The 17,740-nt window shown below is 39.8% G+C and overlaps 2 protein-coding genes across 2 annotated transcripts; both read right to left on the bottom strand.

The window, feature by feature from the left end:
• Positions 1 to 1,310: 1,310 nt before the first annotated feature.
• On the bottom strand, positions 1,311 to 8,779 carry LOC100751756 (probable inactive serine protease 58). Its single transcript, XM_027389754.2, has 5 exons — positions 8,740 to 8,779; positions 7,451 to 7,619; positions 4,923 to 5,173; positions 2,002 to 2,147; positions 1,311 to 1,460 (listed from the first exon to the last, which is right to left on the bottom strand). Exons 1-5 carry the CDS (start codon positions 8,777 to 8,779, stop codon positions 1,311 to 1,313), a joined length of 756 nt encoding a protein of 251 aa, XP_027245555.1.
• Positions 8,780 to 11,689: 2,910 nt separating this feature from the next.
• LOC100769881 (cationic trypsin-3) lies at positions 11,690 to 16,285 on the bottom strand. Its single transcript, XM_027389758.1, has 6 exons — positions 16,246 to 16,285; positions 15,095 to 15,114; positions 14,645 to 14,787; positions 13,428 to 13,687; positions 12,770 to 12,897; positions 11,690 to 11,839 (listed from the first exon to the last, which is right to left on the bottom strand). The coding sequence occupies exons 1-6, from the start codon at positions 16,283 to 16,285 to the stop codon at positions 11,690 to 11,692; spliced, it is 741 nt and encodes a 246-aa protein (XP_027245559.1).
• Between the last annotated feature and the right edge of the window lie 1,455 nt (positions 16,286 to 17,740).

The raw sequence follows: 17,740 nt of genomic DNA, 5'->3' as shown, positions 1-17,740 counted from the left end.
ATCAGCCCGGCTTTGACCCCTTTGCTCATCACTCCTCTCTCTGCAAGAGGGTTCCAGAGTTCAGTTCAGTGTTTAGCTGTGTGTGTCTGCCTCAGTTTCCATCAGCTACCGGATGAAGGCTCTAGGATGACATATAAGGCAGTCATCAATCTCATTATCAGGGAAGGGCATTTAAGGTAGCCTCTCCACTGTTGCTTAGATTGTTAGCTGGTATCATCTTTGTAGATCTCCAGATGTTTCCCTAGTTCCATACTATCACACTCTTTAGAACTTCTTATTTCCATACTTATTGTCCCTTTATACTTCTTATGTTTACTCCAGGTTGCATACTCAAATCTGAAAATTTGGAGTTAGCAGCCACCAGTAAGAGAATATGCAACATTTGTCTTTCTGGATTTGAGTTATGCCACCCAGTATACTTTACATTCCATACATTTACCTGTAGTTTCCATTGTCTTAGTCAGTGTTCTATTGCTGTGGAAAGACACCATGACCACAGAAACTTTTATAAAAGAAAACATTTAATTGGGTCTGGCTTACTGCTTCAGAGGTTTAGTCCATTATTGCTATGGCAGAAAGCATGGTGGTATACAGGTAGACATGGTGCTGGAGAGGTAGCTGAGAGTTTTGCATCTGGTTCAGTAGAAAGACTTTCTCTCTCTCTCTCTCTCTCTCTCTCTCTCTCTCTCTCTCTCTCTCTCTCTCTCTCTCTCTAGGACTGGCTTTAGCTTTTGAAATCCCAAAGCCAACCAGCAGTGACACACTTTCTCCAACAAGGCACACCTCCTAATAGTTCCGCTCCCTGCTGACCAAGCATTCAAGTCTAAGAACCTATGTGGACCATTCCTATTCAAACCACAACATCCATCTTGTCCTTTTCACAGCTGAAGAGAATTTAATGGGAATGGACCACATTTTCATTATCTGTTGATGAGATCACTATCATTGTAAGACATTTATTCTTAACTGGCTTGATTTTGTTCAATGTGTGTGTGTGTGTGTGTGTGTGTGTGTGTTGTGTGTGTGTGTGTGTGTGTGTGTGTGTGTGTGTAAAAGAGAGCGAGATAAAGAGAGAGAGATGCCTCATTTAAGTGAAAAAAGAAGTTTCTATGACCAAGGTTGAGAGCTGTGCAAATCTATTGGCATAACATATTTAGAATGCAGTTTGACAACATGACCATTTACCAAACAAAACAAAACAAAAAAAAAGATTGTTAATTTAAGACTCTCAGGAGTCTTAAATTTCCGGTGTCATTTTATTGGGTGTTTTGGAGAGACTGCATTATTTTTGCATGGAGTGGTACAGCTTCTCAGTGGGCATGCATTGTTTTCAAGATCCATCTCCCATAAGGATGGATTTCAGTGAAGAAGCCTTGACTTCCCTTCATTATGCCTGCTTTTCCCCAGGACAATATTCCATGGAGCCTCCCATTGCAGATGGCTGGGGCAGCAGAGACCTCCTGACAGAGATGATAAAAAGAAGTCAATGTCACTTTGCTGTCATGGATCAAGACATGGCATGTAGCAAACTCATCTGGGGGAGTGTGTTCCTTCTGTGGGAGAGGTGACAACTTTTGCTTCCATCTGCTCTATATTCTCCCTTTGTAGTTCAAATTTTATCTAACCTGAGTGCAAACAGGAGGAGAGAGGAGAAATGGTCTACCCTAGATCTCTTCCACATTTTTCTTTTCCGAGACAGATTTTCTCTGTGGCTTTGGAGCCCCTCCTGGAACTAGCTCTTGTAGACCAGGCTGGTCTCAAACTCACAGAGATCCGCCTGCCTCTGCCTCCCGAGTGCTGGGACTAAAAGATCTCTTCCACTTTTAAGATGGGGAGAGGAATGAAGTGTGATGCTGAGTGAGCAGCAGGGAGAGGGACTTCAGCTTTCTGCCCTTCACTTTGTGGGAGGTCTTTTTGATATGCCTGGTTTGATCTCCTAACCATGCCTCTCTCTTCTAACAGGTTCTGCACTTTCTTCTTGCATGGGCTAAGGAAAGATACCTTAACTGAAGTTGCAACATTAGCCAAACGTCCTAAGCACATGATATTCAACCTTGTTTCTTGTCTCTGTCGATGGAGAATGTTCCAGCAGTCGCTCGGGGAAAGCGAGTACTGATTTATCCATGCCAGCATGTCGGGATCACTGACTGTGGGAAAGAAAAGACAGATAACACACAGAGATCTTTTGATGAGTGACCTTGGGACAAGTCCTTAGTTTGTGAATCAATTAATTCCCGAGAATATTCAATGCAGGTAGCTATAGATGCTTCCATCCTTCCTAGAGTTCCTCAGGCAGGATTTACACATTGGAGAAATAGATCCCCAAGTTTCTCATCTTCCCATCACTAGATGTGTAGTTTTGTCTACTGAACGTAATCTAAATTTTTGAAACAATTGTATGGAGATTATGGATGTCCACAAAGCAAAAGAAACAAAGACTGGAATCCTTACTACCACCTTTTGTGGGACATCTGCCTCACCATCTTTATATTTTATCTAATAAGAAAAATATGTAAAATTACTATTTTAAGCTTTATTATTTATTCACTGTGTGTGTATGTATGTATGTATGTATGTATGTATGTATGTATGTATGTACATGTGTAAGTATGTGCTTATACCATGGTGAGCCTGTGAAGGTCAAAAGACAATTTGTGGGACTCAGCTCTTTGCCTCCACCATTTAGGCTCTGAGGATGGAACGCAGACCATCAGTTTTGGTGGCAAGTGCCTTTACCTGAAAAGCCATCTTGCAAGCCCCCAAGTCCAGTCATGCTTCACTTAATGTTGTATGTGTTCTGAGAATTGTATCACTAGATCACGTGTACTTACACAAGTCTAAATGGTAGAGCTCACTACCTATTTAAGCTATATTTTAGTCTTTTCCTCCTAGGTTATAATCCTGCTTCGCATGTTACTGCAGTGGATATTGTCACACTGTGGTAACGACTTGTGTAAGTAAACACATGTGAACATAGAAAAGTTTGGTAGAATACTGTCATTAAGAACCTTTAAGCTGCAAATTGAATTTTGTGGGGATGCTATTACCTGTGTTCCTTCATTCTCTGAAACACTATTGTATAAGTTGCTCTTGGCTAGAAAGTGATCATTTGTAAATGGTTATTTCCATGTATGTGTATCTATATAGAAAGGCACATACACATTCATACTGCTCATTTCCATCAAAGAAGTTGCTACTATATTGTAATGTCTGGGTACAGGGACTTTAACCAAGGGACTAAGTTTTTAATCTCTATTAAAGAGTAGTAAGGAAAAAAAAGCAACAATTTATCAAGCTAGGCATTGTGGTATATAAAAGGCTGATAGCATATCTAGCAAGATAATGAATACTCTGTAGAATAGATCAAAACATGTTAAGTCAGAAGAGGGGGAGAAAGAAGTCATGCTCAGTTTTATGTATTTTATTTTTAGGAAAAATTCACTTAACAAGCTATGTGAAAGCAACTTAAGTTACTTAAAATAAAGATTTCCTTATAGATATTGGGACCTTTGTAGAAGTCTTTTAGAGATAGTCTGTATGATTATTTTAATATACAGCTCTGACAAAATAAACTCTTCATGTAGTGTAGTTTGCTTTATTTCTAATGGTACCTAAAGTCAGGTGGTGGTGGCACATGCCTTTAATCCCAGCACCCAGCTGGTAGAGTTAGGAGGATCTCTGTGAGTTCAAGGGCAGCCTGGACTACAGAATTTCAGGACAGTCTCCAAAGCTACAGAGAAACCTTGTCTCAAAACAAAACAAAACAAAACAAAACAAAATGAATGGTACCTAATTAGTTTTGTAAAGTGTGTTGGAATTACTTCAAATAAAGCTTAAAAAGTCAATGGCAAAACTCACATGAAATGTACATTTTGTTTGTTTTTTTTTTAGAAAGCTTAGACACTTAGATTCATAGTCAGTTTGTTTCTAAAGTACAGTTTCAAAATACTGCAAAAACCAAAGCTTTTATAGTTTATGTGTGTTGTGAAAAATATATTTATTTGGAAAATCTTCATTTTATTTTCTGGTGTAGACACCAGAAGCTGTGTTTAAATCTGACTAAGCAACTTTGAGTAAACCTAAAACAAGCATAACATACAAGCAGTCACTGTACAGCCAGCAAGGACATGAGAAAGCCACATTTGAAGAGAAGCTCTTACAGATACCAGCTCACTCTATTCTTTCCAAGTTGGGTCCGTAAGGCAGAGGGGTGTATGCTTATACTATGGACTGTGATTATTTTCCCACGAGGAGTGTCAATCTAGAGATATAACTACAAGCATGTTGGGATAATCAACTAGTCTATGAACCAGCCAAGTGTACACCCACAAGTGAGGAACTTTCACTTATGATGCAAGCTAATGAAAATTATACTCTGTAAGGAACCAGCATTGGCAAGAGTGTAGATTGCCCCTTCAAACATCTGCCATTCAGGGTCCAATGGAAAGAGTGTGGCCTCTGCTCCTAGACACAGCCTGCATGCTCTGTGGTAGGGAATTGAGAGCATGTTTCATCCTTTCACCTATCACAAAAGATTTGCTTTGCTTTTTCTAACCTCTCTCCTAAGAATTTCAAGGTAGACTTTCAGCAATTCTCCCTAAGAAGCCCACCTTCTCTCCTCAATACCATCTTTATCAATAAGGACTTCCAGTTCTTTCTAATTCGTTTGTATTCGATTTGCTAGCCCCGGTTCTCAAATTTTTAGAGTTAGAACAATTACTGCCCACCCTATCTGTTGCTGTCAGAGTAGCTTCCCTATATCAATCTAATGAGTTCGTCTGTTACCTCCTGGGAGCAAGAAGCTTGATGGTAATCACTATAGGATTAACAAATTTATATTTCCTCTTTCTATCAAGTATAGTCAACCACATCTTTTCCCAGCCCCTACCTCCCCAAGATGAAGAAAACAGTCAAACACTCACAGTTCTTGTAGCTATTCCAGATCCATGTTGGTATAAAGCATGTTTCATTAAATGCCATGGCTTCCATAGCTATGGCTATAGTTCCCACATACATATTTACAGAAGCAGGGTAAGAGAGTTTAATCAGCATCAGGTCATTTTTCCGGAGATTTGCATCAAAATTAGGATGGACTACAGTCAGTGCATAACTGTATGTCTGCTCTCTCTCATTTTTGATGTTGGGTTGATGAACTCCCAGTCGGATTTTATCTCTTGGGGAAAAAGAAAAGGCAGAGAGATGGAAGAGAAAACAGTCACATAATGTCAGAAGTCACCTTAATTAAAGAATTGTGTATAAAGTAACAATTTACAGGATTGTTATGTAATCAATATGAATATGGAATGACCAACATGGGATCCTATATCTACAGCATACTCTATAGCTCCTCCTCTAAGATTTGAAAAACCTGAACTAGCTGCCAGTAGAGAAGTCACCACATTTGGTGGTTCCAGAGCTCTTTGTATACTCTATACTTACTCAAGCAGGTTTTGAACCTGTACCCACTATTTCTGACATTCTTAGCCTATCTGGTGCTCTTCTCAAGGGTATATAATTATTTTTTTCCATGCATTTTGTACATTGATCCAAGATTCTAAAATTTCCATGAGTAGTTTTGTAGAGATAACAAGTCATCATTTCCTGCTATAGTCTCTAGGCAAATTCAGATGCCCCTGTCACAAGGAAGCTAGTCATGCGACATACCAAGAGATATTTCCTTCCAAAAGCAGCTTACAGTAGTGATGGAAAGTCTGATTGTGAGCCCCAGCATCATATGAACTGCCTTTGTTTCCTGTTTATCTATCCTAATGTGGAGATCAAGCCTCCAGTCTCTGTTGAATCAAACTTATATTGAACAACAGATAGGTAAGAGTGATGAGTTTGGAATGGACCTGCAGCTCTGGGCAAGACTCCCTCATTCAAGACACTCCTTTCTATTTTTCTAAAAAATTTAAGATATTTTCTTTTATTTGATGGTGTATGAATGTTTTGCCTGCGTGCGTGTATTCACACTACATATACGGGAGACTGGGGTTCAATTCCCCGACGGGGAGCCAGTGACCAGGTTTGCACAAGATGCCTCCTAGTATGCTAAGCCAGCCAGGCCGAAGAGAGAAACGGGGCCCACTTGCGCGCCTCCCAACTACTTAAACCCTTGTTACTTCACTCTGACCATGCCCTTGGGTCACCAGGCACTTTCACATATGTGAAAGTGTTTGCGGAGGTCAGAGGAGGACATCAAATCCCCCTGGAACTCTGAGTTACAGATGGTTGCGAGCTCTGTGGTGGTGAGAATGATGTGTAGCACCATGGACTCAAATGGAGGCCTCATTCGAGAGCTGCAAGTGCTGTTAACTGCTGAGCTGTCTCCCCATCCCCTCCATCCCCTCAATGGATTCTTGACATCCAATAAAATATCTTGAGATTGTCAGAAAAAAAATGTTCTTTCTCATATGGGATCCTCGCTTGCATTGCATAGATGTGTGTTGTAACCACATACATACCTGGTTATAGAATAACATTTAGAAAGAAGAAGAAGAAAGAGTAGCAGTGGAAGATGAGATGGGAAGTGACAGGAGTTGTCAAAGAGTTATAAAGCTGCTTTTTTCCCTCCTTCTAATTCTGTCATGACTTTTTTTCTTGTAAGTGCATAAAAATGTAATGAACAATGAAATCCTAAAGTCCTAAGTGAAGCTCCCTGGCTTAGCATGACCATTCTAAATGTTTAGAAGAAGTTCATTGAGACATGTGGAGTTTAGGATTGGGCAGTGTTTGCTTGAGTGACTGTTAATCTGTGTGATAATTTTATCTGTGATTTCACTGCAATAAGGTGATTGAAAAAGTACATTTTCAAGAGATGCTTTGTTTTACACAGAGCATCTCTGTTTCCTCTTGTTTTGCCTGCAGGATGTGATCTCTGTCTTCAACTTCATTCTGTGACCACTTACCTTACTCCACACACTCAGTCAACCCTGCCTCCTCATGACTCTGTTACCTCAGATACAACTGACGTTGTTTCCTTGTCCAGGCATGTTCCTAGGCTTTATTCGTTTAGCCAACTTTTTTTTTCCTGCTGGCCTCCTATCTTTAGAGAGGCCTCAGTTGACCTCTGTATACACCTAATACAGTGTTCCCACAACCCACACCCTGCCGTCCTGTTTTTTTTCTTTATCCTTGATCACTTCTCTTTGCTATGGATTACTTAATGTACCCGAATGTAAGCCCTGCGAAGAAAACTTACCTCTGTCTTGTCCCCTCAATGGTTTATACTAAACAGTTTTAATAAATGACTGGTGAACAGTTAGAGATGAATATTTGAAATAAGTTTTCTAAGACTTCCAATTGATTTCTGTACTGAAGTGGATAAAAGTGGAAGAAGACTCATTCTCCTTGGATCATATAATTCCATGAAAAGCGTGGATGGTGGCTTCCCAGACCCACTCCCATAGCGTGGATGCCTCCCAGCTCCCATGACTGAGGAGCCACTTACGGTAAGGGACAATGAGCGGCAGTGATCACCCACTGAGGGTCAATGAGAGTCCCCACACAGGGCTCTGGCCTGGATTGCAAATAGGCCATGTAAGGAATGGTAAAATCATCTGGCAAGACTTCATCTGTGTCTTGATATTCTCCTAAAATGGCTTCTGGGAAATCAGGAAACAAAAACAGAAAGTTTAGTAAACTGGAGTTGGTTGGGGGTAGTTTTCTCTAACCAACATTTTTCAAAGATATCAAGGCTTTTATTTTTGACATTTAAAAAATTCATACGAAACAATGTGTCATACAAACTATACATGTTGGGAAACTAACAACTTTTTTGTTGAGATGGAATTATAGCAAAGTTATCTAATACTAACACATGGACTCATCTGATGCTGATCAGAAATTCTGACAGCATAGTATAATAGGAAAATGAACAAAATCGATGAGTACTTTAAATATTAGTTCTTTTTTTTATTAGTTCAAATTAGGAACAAGCTTGTTTCACAAGTCGAACCCTTCTCCCTCTCCCTCCCCTCACCCTAATCCCTCTTCCCCCACCTCCGACCTATCCCCCACCCCATCCACCCTCTACCCCCCAGGCAGGGTAGGGCCCTCAACAAGGGCTCTGCAAAGTCCACCACATCTTCCTGGGCTGGGCCTGGGCCCTTCCCCATGTGTCCAGGGCAAGAGTGCATCCCTTCACGTGGGATGGGCTCTCAAAGTCCCTTCTTACACCAGGGAAAAATAATAATCCCCTCCCAGTGGCCTCCTGGAGTGCAGAGGCCTCCTCATTGATATCCATGTTCAGGGGTCTGGATCAGTCCTGTACTGATTCTTAACATTAACTTTTGTCAATAATTGGGGCATAAATGAAATACCTTTTGACCTTGATAGTGGAAGAGCATAGAAATTCAAATTTATATACTCTCTAATTAGCTCACCTCTCTTCCTGGATCCAAATTTCCTAATATCTTGTATGGGAAGAGGAATGGTGGCTGAGTGGGGAAAATCTTGCACTCAAGTGTCCACTGAGGAGCCCCTAGGGATGTCTCTGTAAAGCCTTGTGGGCAGGACACTCAAAATGCTTCCAGACTTCACAAGGACCCAGAGAGTATATTGACAGGAAAATATGTGAAATAAAGGTCTTTTTTATTTCCTTTAGCAGCCAATTTTATCTTTAAAGTGATTCCCCATTTAGCACTCTATCTCACAAGCCATGGGGTGGTTACTCCACCTTGCAACCACTGGTTCACTGCTCTGGATTTCACTCTAGGCATAAACCAACTTGAAACTCACCTGCTATACCCAAGAGTGTGAGGATGAGAAAAATCTTCATGGCAAGCTATGATCTCACCAGAGCAGACTAGGTTGCCACACTGTAAATTGTTCCAACTTGAAGACCTCAGGCCTTGACCAGAATGGCTGAGGAAGAAACACTGTGGCAGGAGGAAAAGACAAAGATCTTATGAAAACCTTTAAACTAATTTCTCAAGATCTGATACATCAAGATGTGTGGGAGTCACCAGGATCCCATTCTGATTGGCTGCAGAGGAAGGAGAAGTCCGATACAGACCTTGCTGCTTCCTGTAAGATACTGAAGGCCTCCCCAGTCACCAGCTATGCCTGCTGACCTCTTCCTTCCCCTCTTTGTGACATGAGTTTTCTTTGTTGTCTCCCCAGCCTCCTGCTTGTGACTTTAACCTGCCTCACTGGGCACCTTTGCCTTCGCAGAGTCCCCTTGCCATCTGCAGAGGCTCCCAATATTGATGTGTACACTTACCAATGCTCTTTAGACTTCTCGCCCACTTTTGTGCTGAGGAGCTTACAGAAGTCAGTGGTAAAATCAGGGCTCAGAGTGAATTCTTCAGATTCCCTGTGACAAGGCTGTGCTTTACCTGAGACCTGGACTCTTAAAAAAGGCTATGGAACCCCCTTACTGTTGTGTGACTGGGAAACTATTTAACACAGAGTACCCCTGTGAACATTTTTCATTTGTTTTCCTTTTGACCTGATTTATACTCAATCTATCCAGAGTCTTCTGTGGACAGCATGCTTGTATTCCTCTGAAAATTGCACATTAAAATATTAACCCAGGACAAGATGGTACAAAAAAAGAGAGAAGAGGCTTGAAAAGTAATTATGCTTAAATTAGGTGGGGAATGTGGAGCTCCCATGAAGGAGTGTTTACAAGGTGGAAGGATCAGAGGTAGCTCTTGTGACCACATGAGGATGCAGTTACATGAGGTATGAGGACACACCAGAAAATCGGGACACTAGGCCTCCCAAGACCTTCCATTGCCTTGATCTTGGACTCAGCAGCTTTCAAAATTGTGAGATATATGTCTTTTTTAATCCCCTTGGGTCTGATGTTTTGTGATGGTTACCTGAGCTGACATCTGCATTATTATTATTTCATCTTATCACCAGGGTGAGCTGTATTTCCTTGTTCAAACCTACTTCATTTACAGTGTTATCTGGCTCAGGCCCTACTCCTCATTATTTCCTTTGACCACAGGAATCATAACTACTTGAGAGTCAGTAAGGAACATGTGTGTGTGTGTGTGTGTGTGTGTGAGAGAGAGAGAGAGAGAGAGAGAGAGAGAGAGAGAGAGAGAGAGAGAGAGAGAGATCCACTCCATTCTTAGTCTGGAACACAGATAACCACCCCCTCTGGAACCTAGATGTTAAATATATATTCACTCACCATTTAAAATTTTATCCTTAGTTAATTTAGCATATAATCATGTAATCTAGGCTGATTTGGTGAGATGGGGTTAGGGGTAGATTATTGCCAGAGACCATGGCTACTCTGATAGGGCGATTATCAGCTTTCCATTATTTGGATCAATACCTAAGATAATTTGATGATCAAATAATTTGTACTTGTTCATCATTTCAGAGGTCAACAGTTTGGGGCTGCATTCACTCTGGGTCATGTGAGGCTCAATGGTGATGGGAGCATGTGACAGGGGGTCCTTCCCTAAGTGTGGACAGGAACAGTAGAAAGGAGACAAGGGACTTCGTAAATTCTACAAGATACACCTTCAGAACTATTAGATTCCCTCCAGTTAGGTCTTAGTCCCTAGAAATGCCACCAAACAAGCATCCAACATTGAAGCCATGGCAAATAGTAATACACCCTTGGAAGGCAAGATATTGGAGAATGCAGACATACTGGTGGGTGAAGCTTAGGAAAACAGAGAAAAACTGTGATTAAAAAAAAAAAAGCACCACCCTGTTACATAAGCATCCATGCTTTGGGAATGAGGCCAGTTTGGGCTTTGTTCTGTCTTTATTGTAAATTATTTTAATAATTTTGTAACTGAATTTGGTGTCATTAAGTTTTATGGCAGGTGTGACTAAATGATCACTGTAGCCAAGTTTCTCTGATATATTAAGAAATACCTAATTGTGTTTTAAAAGTGATGGAAAGAGTAACCTTATTCATTTTCATAACATATGTCTCCCATATGTCAAGTGATCAGTGAGTTTTTATTGATTAGGCTCAATAAATGATGAAAGAATCCTTCAGATTCCATAAAATAGTTCAACATTCTGCTCACTTTCTCATTTTTCATTATTTGTTTTCCTTTTGACTTGTTTTTATACTTTTGACAATTTTATCCATGTGTTTACTGCTTTTATACTTTTTCTAATTTGAGGATTATAATATACTTATTTATTATAATATACTTATTTATTATAATATACTTATTTATTGTAATAACTTATTTCTCTTTTCCCTTTCCTCCCTTCAAATAGTTCCATGTACCCTTCATCACTCTCCTTCAAGTTCATGGTTTATCTTTGTGCTAATTGTTATTGCATGTATATATGTATATGTTTATAGATATACATTCTTGAATATAACCTGTTTAGGCTGTATAATGTCATTGAATTTTCATCCTCATTATCTTTTTTATTCTCCTATCCTGATGACAGCCTTCTTCAAAAAAAAAAAGCTTACTTACATTGTGTGTGTGTGTGTTTTTTTAAGCTCATTGAGTTTAATTATGATTGATGCCATAATTAACTTACTTACTGGAATCTGGGCAATTTATCAGTAGCTGCAAACCTGAAGAAAATGGCACCTTTCTCTCGGCAAGTTTGAACAGAAAGATCATCAGTACCAAACACAGTATGTAGACAAATACATGGCAGAATACAATGTTTTTATTTCCATACCCATCTCAAGCACAGTAGGAAAGTGAAGTTGACTGTGAGAGGGGTGGCTCAGGAAAGATACTTAGTTGGACTCAATGGTCCGTTGAATCCAGTCCAGGTAGTTGCACACTCTGGTGTATACATCAGGTTTCCCTTTCTTACCACAGCTACTGCCCCAGGAGACAACACCTTGGAGTTCTTTATTGCAGACCACAGGGCCACCAGAATCATACTGAACAACAAGAAAAAGATAATCAGTTTTCTTGTTGATACCTAGAAGAGAGAATGTGAGGTTTGATGTGGTCCTTTATTATCCTGGGGTTAGTTCTCAAGTCCTTCAAATGGTACCCACTCTGCTCCTGGAAATCTAGCACACAATATCATTACTACATCACTAACATATTTATTTTTGTATTGTACTACTTCTTTATGTCACAGACCTGTAAAGGCTATAAAAGGCGGAGACTGGGGAGATCTAAGATTGTCCAATCACGTCTGCCTTTCCTCAAGATTTCCCTGCAATACATCTCAGAAGTTTGCCTGTGTGTATTGTCTGGACAATCTTAACCACCAATTTAAACCATCACATCACAAACAGAAAACTTTTCATGCTAAGGCTATTCCCAAACTTTCAGATTCAACCTCAGAAGAAAAATTAGTTTTATTTTTGCATATATACCTGGGGTGTGTGTGCACCTATGTTTGCATTTTTTGTCAGTAGATGTGCATAGGGAAGGACGTGTGTGTGTGTGTGTGTGTGTGTGTGTGTGTGTGTGTGTGTGTGTGTGTGTGTGTGTGTGCGCGAGCTTCTGATGGAGGTCTGAATTTGATACTGGGTACCTTCCTTCACTGTGCTCCACTTTTATTTCTCAAGACAGAACCAATCATTGCACTTAAATGTGCTCATTTCTGGTGCTCCCCTATTCACCTTGGCTCTGGAGATCCCCTGTCTTTGCCTCCCAGACATCAGCATCACAGACCTGTCAGCTTTGACATGGATTCCGAGGATCCAGATGTCAGCCGTGGTCCCTGTGGGGCAAGGGCTTTATCTGTGGAGCCTGCTCTCAGATACAGAGTTATATAGTCTTTTGCATTTCATATGGAGAGATATGTTGTCAGTAGTGAAACTGACCGGCTGGACAGAGGAGGGAAGGGAATGCACCTGGCAAGTATCTTTTTCTTCTAGGAAGCCAGCACAGAACATGTTTTTTGTGATATGATGTGGGTAGGCAGTGTGGCAAACAAGGTCCGATAGGATGGAGGCATTCACACAATGAAGGTCTGAAGAGGCTTTGTCTGTGGGGGGAAGGACAAAATTGGAAAAACGTCCATGGTGTCCCATGATGTTTCTTTTCCCACCTCTCTTCCCTCTCATAATACTTTCCATGTCTTTCAATTAGGCTGGGCCTTAGAATTTGGGAGGGTTATTTTTTTTCCTGGAAGATTTTCCAAATAGCTCTAACCAACGAGTTCTTTCTTTGACACAAATTTTAGTGGTGTCATACCTGAAGTCCAGAGACTTTTTTAAAGTTGAGTTCTTCAGGCTGAACTGAATCTCTTAATGTTCTATGTTCCACCCAGTATCTAATACTATGATTATCACCAATCATAATTAAATTTATTGACGTCTTTCTAATAGTTATCTTCTATATGATCTCAACAAAACAAACTCTTAAACTTTGAATAGCTTATGTCAAGACTGTCTGTGACCGAAGTTATCTTCCTGGGAACATGCTTAAAGTGAGAATGTGGACCAAGTGACGTTGTCCTGCCTTCCATTTCAGGGGCTTCTCACAGTTGCAATGTATGGTCTAGGTAACACTTACTTCCAATGCTCACTGAGTCTCCCCAGCCTGACACAAGGCACTCAGTACCAGCAGATGGACAGGAGTTTGGCAGAGAGACAGTGGACACATGAGAGTTCATGGTGGCTGGTGAGTTCAGTTTAATCAGCATGATGTCATTATCGGTGGTATCATTGCTGTAGTTGGGGTGGGTGATGATCTTGGCTGCGTTAACGATTTGTTCACCACCTTCAATTTCATTAATGTTGAATTCTCCCAGACGAACCTGTATTCGGCTACATTTATAAGGATTAACAGTTTCCTAACTATCCTTCTTGGAGTTTATCCCCCTTCTCCAATCTTTAATCATGAACATAGACAGAAACACCATCTTATCACTTTAGGTGGCTCTGGTTACTCCTATCTTAGCCATAGTTAGAGAGTTCCTTATATGTCTCTGCTAGTGCACTCTCAGCCCATCGTCTCACTGGAATCCAAGGCAGAAGGCAGAAAAAAGTGCCCCTTACAGAACAGTTGGAGGTGAAAATGGGATTGGAGAAGACTGGATGGGTTGAATGAAGAAGAGGGAATATCAATTCAACTTAATATTTCTCTTACGGTTGTGATCACCAAGGGAGGTGAGGAAGGAGTCAGAGATGGAAAACATTTAGAGCACAGAACAAATTATCCTTTTTCATGTTTTAATAGAAATATAGTACATCTTATTACTTCATATGACATTTTTATGATCACAGTTGAGATACAATTGTTGAGATTATGTGTGTGGTTTTAGATTACTTCAATATTTAGAAAAATATCTGTAAAATCCAAGGGCAACATCTGTTATCACTCATAAAATTCCTATGACCACTAAGACATCTAGCTTCCGATCCTTCCTTCCTTCCTTCCTTCCTTCCTTCCTTCCTTCCTTCCTTCCTTTCTTTCTTTCTTTCTCTCTCTCTCTTTTTTTTTTTGATCAATCAAGTGTGTTGTCAAAGTGACTCAGTAGGTAAAGGTGCTTGCTCTTAAGCCTATGACCTAAGATTGATTCCTGGGACCCACAGGGTGGAAGAAAAATAAAACCCAACAACTCTGGAACTTGTCCACTGACCTCCACATTTGCCTCCCCCAAAGTAAATGAAAAACAAAATTTATTTTACTCATGAAGGATAACTGCCTTTTCTTGTTTATTCATTTGCAGGTTAAAGGAAAAAATGACCTTAGATTTAGGAGTGTGAATATTGGATACTTACGGCTTATAGCAGTGAGCAGCAGTCAGTACCCATTGGTCACTGACAAGAGCGCCCCCACACAAGTGGTAGCCAGCATTCAGAGATACCTGGTAGGGGACTGAGTTTTTCCTACATGTGTAGCCTCCAAAAATGCTGTCATCATTCTCATTAGTGGACTCCTCGGGATTCTCATAAGGGAAGTAATCATTCTCATTAGTGGAGATAGCAGCTATTAGGGGGAAGAGGTAGAAACTCTGTTACATAGATCGGTCATGAAATTCCATGCATGAAATTTATGCAGACTAACCCACACACGAGGTGACCGTCCTCTGTATCACCATCAAGTCAGAAAATGTTGGGCTTCAGGTGGTAGTTGTTTGCTTTCTTTTTTTGTGTTTTATTTATTTATTTCAATGTATTTTTTTACAACTTATATTATGCCTTTTATATGAATCTTCTTACATAGGAAACATTCACTTTAGGTACTACTACTTTAGGTTTGATGAACTTTGTATTCTACAGTTACATTTTCACACACGCATAAGGACATTCACCCACAGAAGAGGCTCAGAAAATAAATGTCCTACAACCACTAGTTAGGATATAAATATTTTAAATGTATAATCAGCCTCGGCATTGATGCAAATAAGTAAAACCCTGTGCAGCAACTTGCTGGTTGTGTGTTTATGGACTGCAAAAAGTGTTGGTGTGCACTAGCTTTTTCTATCAGGTAATAGAAATGGAGTTTGCAGTAACCACTTGAGGATATTCTTGCTCTGAAGGAAGTAACTGTTTTGAAATTTTGTTTTGTCAACTTTTTCTTTGGATTTAACCTAAAGTGTTTATTTGAAAATTTTACAGAGCATCATAGAGATCTTTCCTGCTACCCTGCTTGTTTCACTTGGCTTATCACCGTGTATAACATTGGAAATTATGACCTGCATATTTGTTAAGGTTTCTCACAGCTATGAAGGCCTTTAATTATGAAATATGAACTTTGCTTTCTAATATTTAAAGTTTCAATTTTGGAGAAAGAGTCTTTGAGCTTATAGATAGTTGTAGTAAATTGTACCAGTTCAATGTGGGAAAAATTCATATTTAGTAATGAAAATTTGGTAGTGCTGACACTGAAATAGACAATTTCCTCTTTCTTCTCATAATCAGGTGACATGAGGCTTTAGACCAATGGAGATTCAACTATAGTTTTCTCAAAATATAGGTTCAAGGTATGACACATAAGCTACCTTTGCCGTTTCATATCCCTGTCGCTGGTAAATGACAAGCACTTCAGTCTATAGAACTCACAAGTGAACACAGATTAATTTTAACATTAACTCCATGTTATCAGAGATAAAGAGCAACACTTCTTTTATGTGGACTACTATTTCCTTTCCTATAATTTAGAAAGCCTGCCTGGAAGTTCAGAACACATTCTGCATCTCTATGCCTCAAACATGGGACACTTAGTCTTCATGAACTCCCTCTCGTAAAAATTTAGTCTTTGGTAAATACAGATGCTACACACTAATTTCCCTTTCAACTACCTTGCTTTCAGACCTTATATTCAACAACCATTGTTGATTTATAAACACAAAGCTGATGCATTCTTTTGAAGGACTTACCAGCAGCTCCAATGAGAATCAGGAAGAGGAAGGTCTTCATGGTTGCTCACTCGTTCTGCACTGGGCAATAGGATAAAAGGCTATTTTTTCCCCACAGCTATTTATACCTCCAGATTTGTCATTGACACTCAGGGCCATAGGTGCCAGAAAAGAGATTTCACTGTAAAGTGAAAAAAAAAGATAGAGTTCAGTCTGTGAGTGATGAAAGATAATGCAGGGTTGCTTGTAAGCATTGCCAATTTCCTAGAAGGCTATGGGAATGGAAATTGCAAACTTGGTGGGAATTACTGTATTCAGCTCAAAGTACAAAAGCTGCATGTTTGTGGATTCCCAGATAAAAACATAAGGTTCCTGTTGTGAACTTTGGCCCAGAGGACTATGTTAAACCCTGTACCCTAGGTATATAGCTAACAGTTGTTTCACAGTTATGTACTTTGGAGATTTTCTAGGCACAAAACATACAATTAAATACTGATTCATTCACCAGAAAGACTTGGGATAGTTCTGATCCTTTATATCCATGCTTACTTTTCATTGTTAGGAGGACTGCATTAGACATGACATTGGCCTAGATAGCAAGTTCAAGGCCAGTCTGTGCAATTGCCCTGTTTTTGGTTTCTGAGTGTGGGGATTACATCTGTGTGCCACCATGGCTGTGACATCACTTTATGACAACATCTCCCCTGTGAGCAGTTTTCGCTGAAGAAATCACTGATAAAACATCCGGTGGTTTGTTTTTAATTGTCCTTTGTCACCGGATATCAAAAAAGCTTATAGCAGTCTTGGTTCAAATTTTGAAGAAAGGTTTTGCACCTGACAAAACAGCACTGCTGTTTCTGCATACAGTGCTGAGGATAAAAGTTATGATCACAAATATTACGTCAAGACCACCAAGTTGTTCTTATTGTCTCTTCATAACTGCATTTAAATTTTTGTTTCAGCTTAAAAAGTGATGTAGTTTGTCAGTAATAAGACTTGAAAAGATAAACCTCAATTTCATTTTTGCATTTTAAGAGATTTAAAATGTATAAAGTAGAATGAGTTCTATTTGTTTACCGTTGTACTCTCTCAGTGACCAGCCCTTTTAATTTTAATTTGAATAGTACTGCCTAGAGTCCACAATACCTGGTCCTTTTCAGTTATTTTGAAGCAGTTCAGAGCACAAGAATTCGAGCCTGAACAGGGCTCACACCGCTCCTGAGTTTGGTCTGGAGTACAACAATTTCTTAAAGTATTCTTCAAAGCTTTGCATTTTTGAAGGCATTTATACACAGCATATGCATTTTCATTTAATAAGCAAAAAATCAGCAATTATTAGCATTACAGCTATAGATACTTCATATATATTAACTTTTTTACATCTGGAGTGAAATTTAGAATCACTGGCTGTATAAAATAGGAGGTCTCCCATATTGGCAAAACTCAAGGTCTGAAGCCTTGTTGCTGTTTGAATGTGAAATATTCCCCCACAGGCTTATGTGTTTGAATGTGTGAT

The sequence above is a fragment of the Cricetulus griseus genome, assembly GCF_003668045.3.
Source record: "Cricetulus griseus strain 17A/GY chromosome 1 unlocalized genomic scaffold, alternate assembly CriGri-PICRH-1.0 chr1_0, whole genome shotgun sequence".
Taxonomy (NCBI): Eukaryota; Metazoa; Chordata; class Mammalia; order Rodentia; family Cricetidae; genus Cricetulus; species Cricetulus griseus.
The sequence above is the reverse complement of the archived record's forward strand: the minus strand, read 5'-3'. Positions and strand labels throughout refer to the sequence as shown.

Excerpts from the sequence above, each read along its gene's own strand:
- LOC100751756 (XM_027389754.2), bottom strand. The coding sequence starts at position 8,779 with ATGAAGATTTTTCTCATCCTCACACTCTTGGGTATAGCAG. Across the intron at positions 7,620-8,739 it reads CACACTCTTGGGTATAGCAG|TTCCTGATTTCCCAGAAGCC; the intron begins GTGAGTTTCAAG and ends TTCTGTTTTTGT. Across the intron at positions 2,148-4,922 it reads CTGGAATAGCTACAAGAACT|TCAGTGATCCCGACATGCTG; the intron begins GTGAGTGTTTGA and ends TCTTTCCCACAG.
- LOC100769881 (XM_027389758.1), bottom strand. The coding sequence starts at position 16,285 with ATGAAGACCTTCCTCTTCCTGATTCTCATTGGAGCTGCTG. Across the intron at positions 13,688-14,644 it reads GCTGCTCACTGCTATAAGCC|CCGAATACAGGTTCGTCTGG; the intron begins GTAAGTATCCAA and ends TTATAAATGTAG. Across the intron at positions 12,898-13,427 it reads AGTGAGCATTGGAAGTAAGT|CCTCTTCAGACCTTCATTGT; the intron begins GTTACCTAGACC and ends CCACAGACAAAG.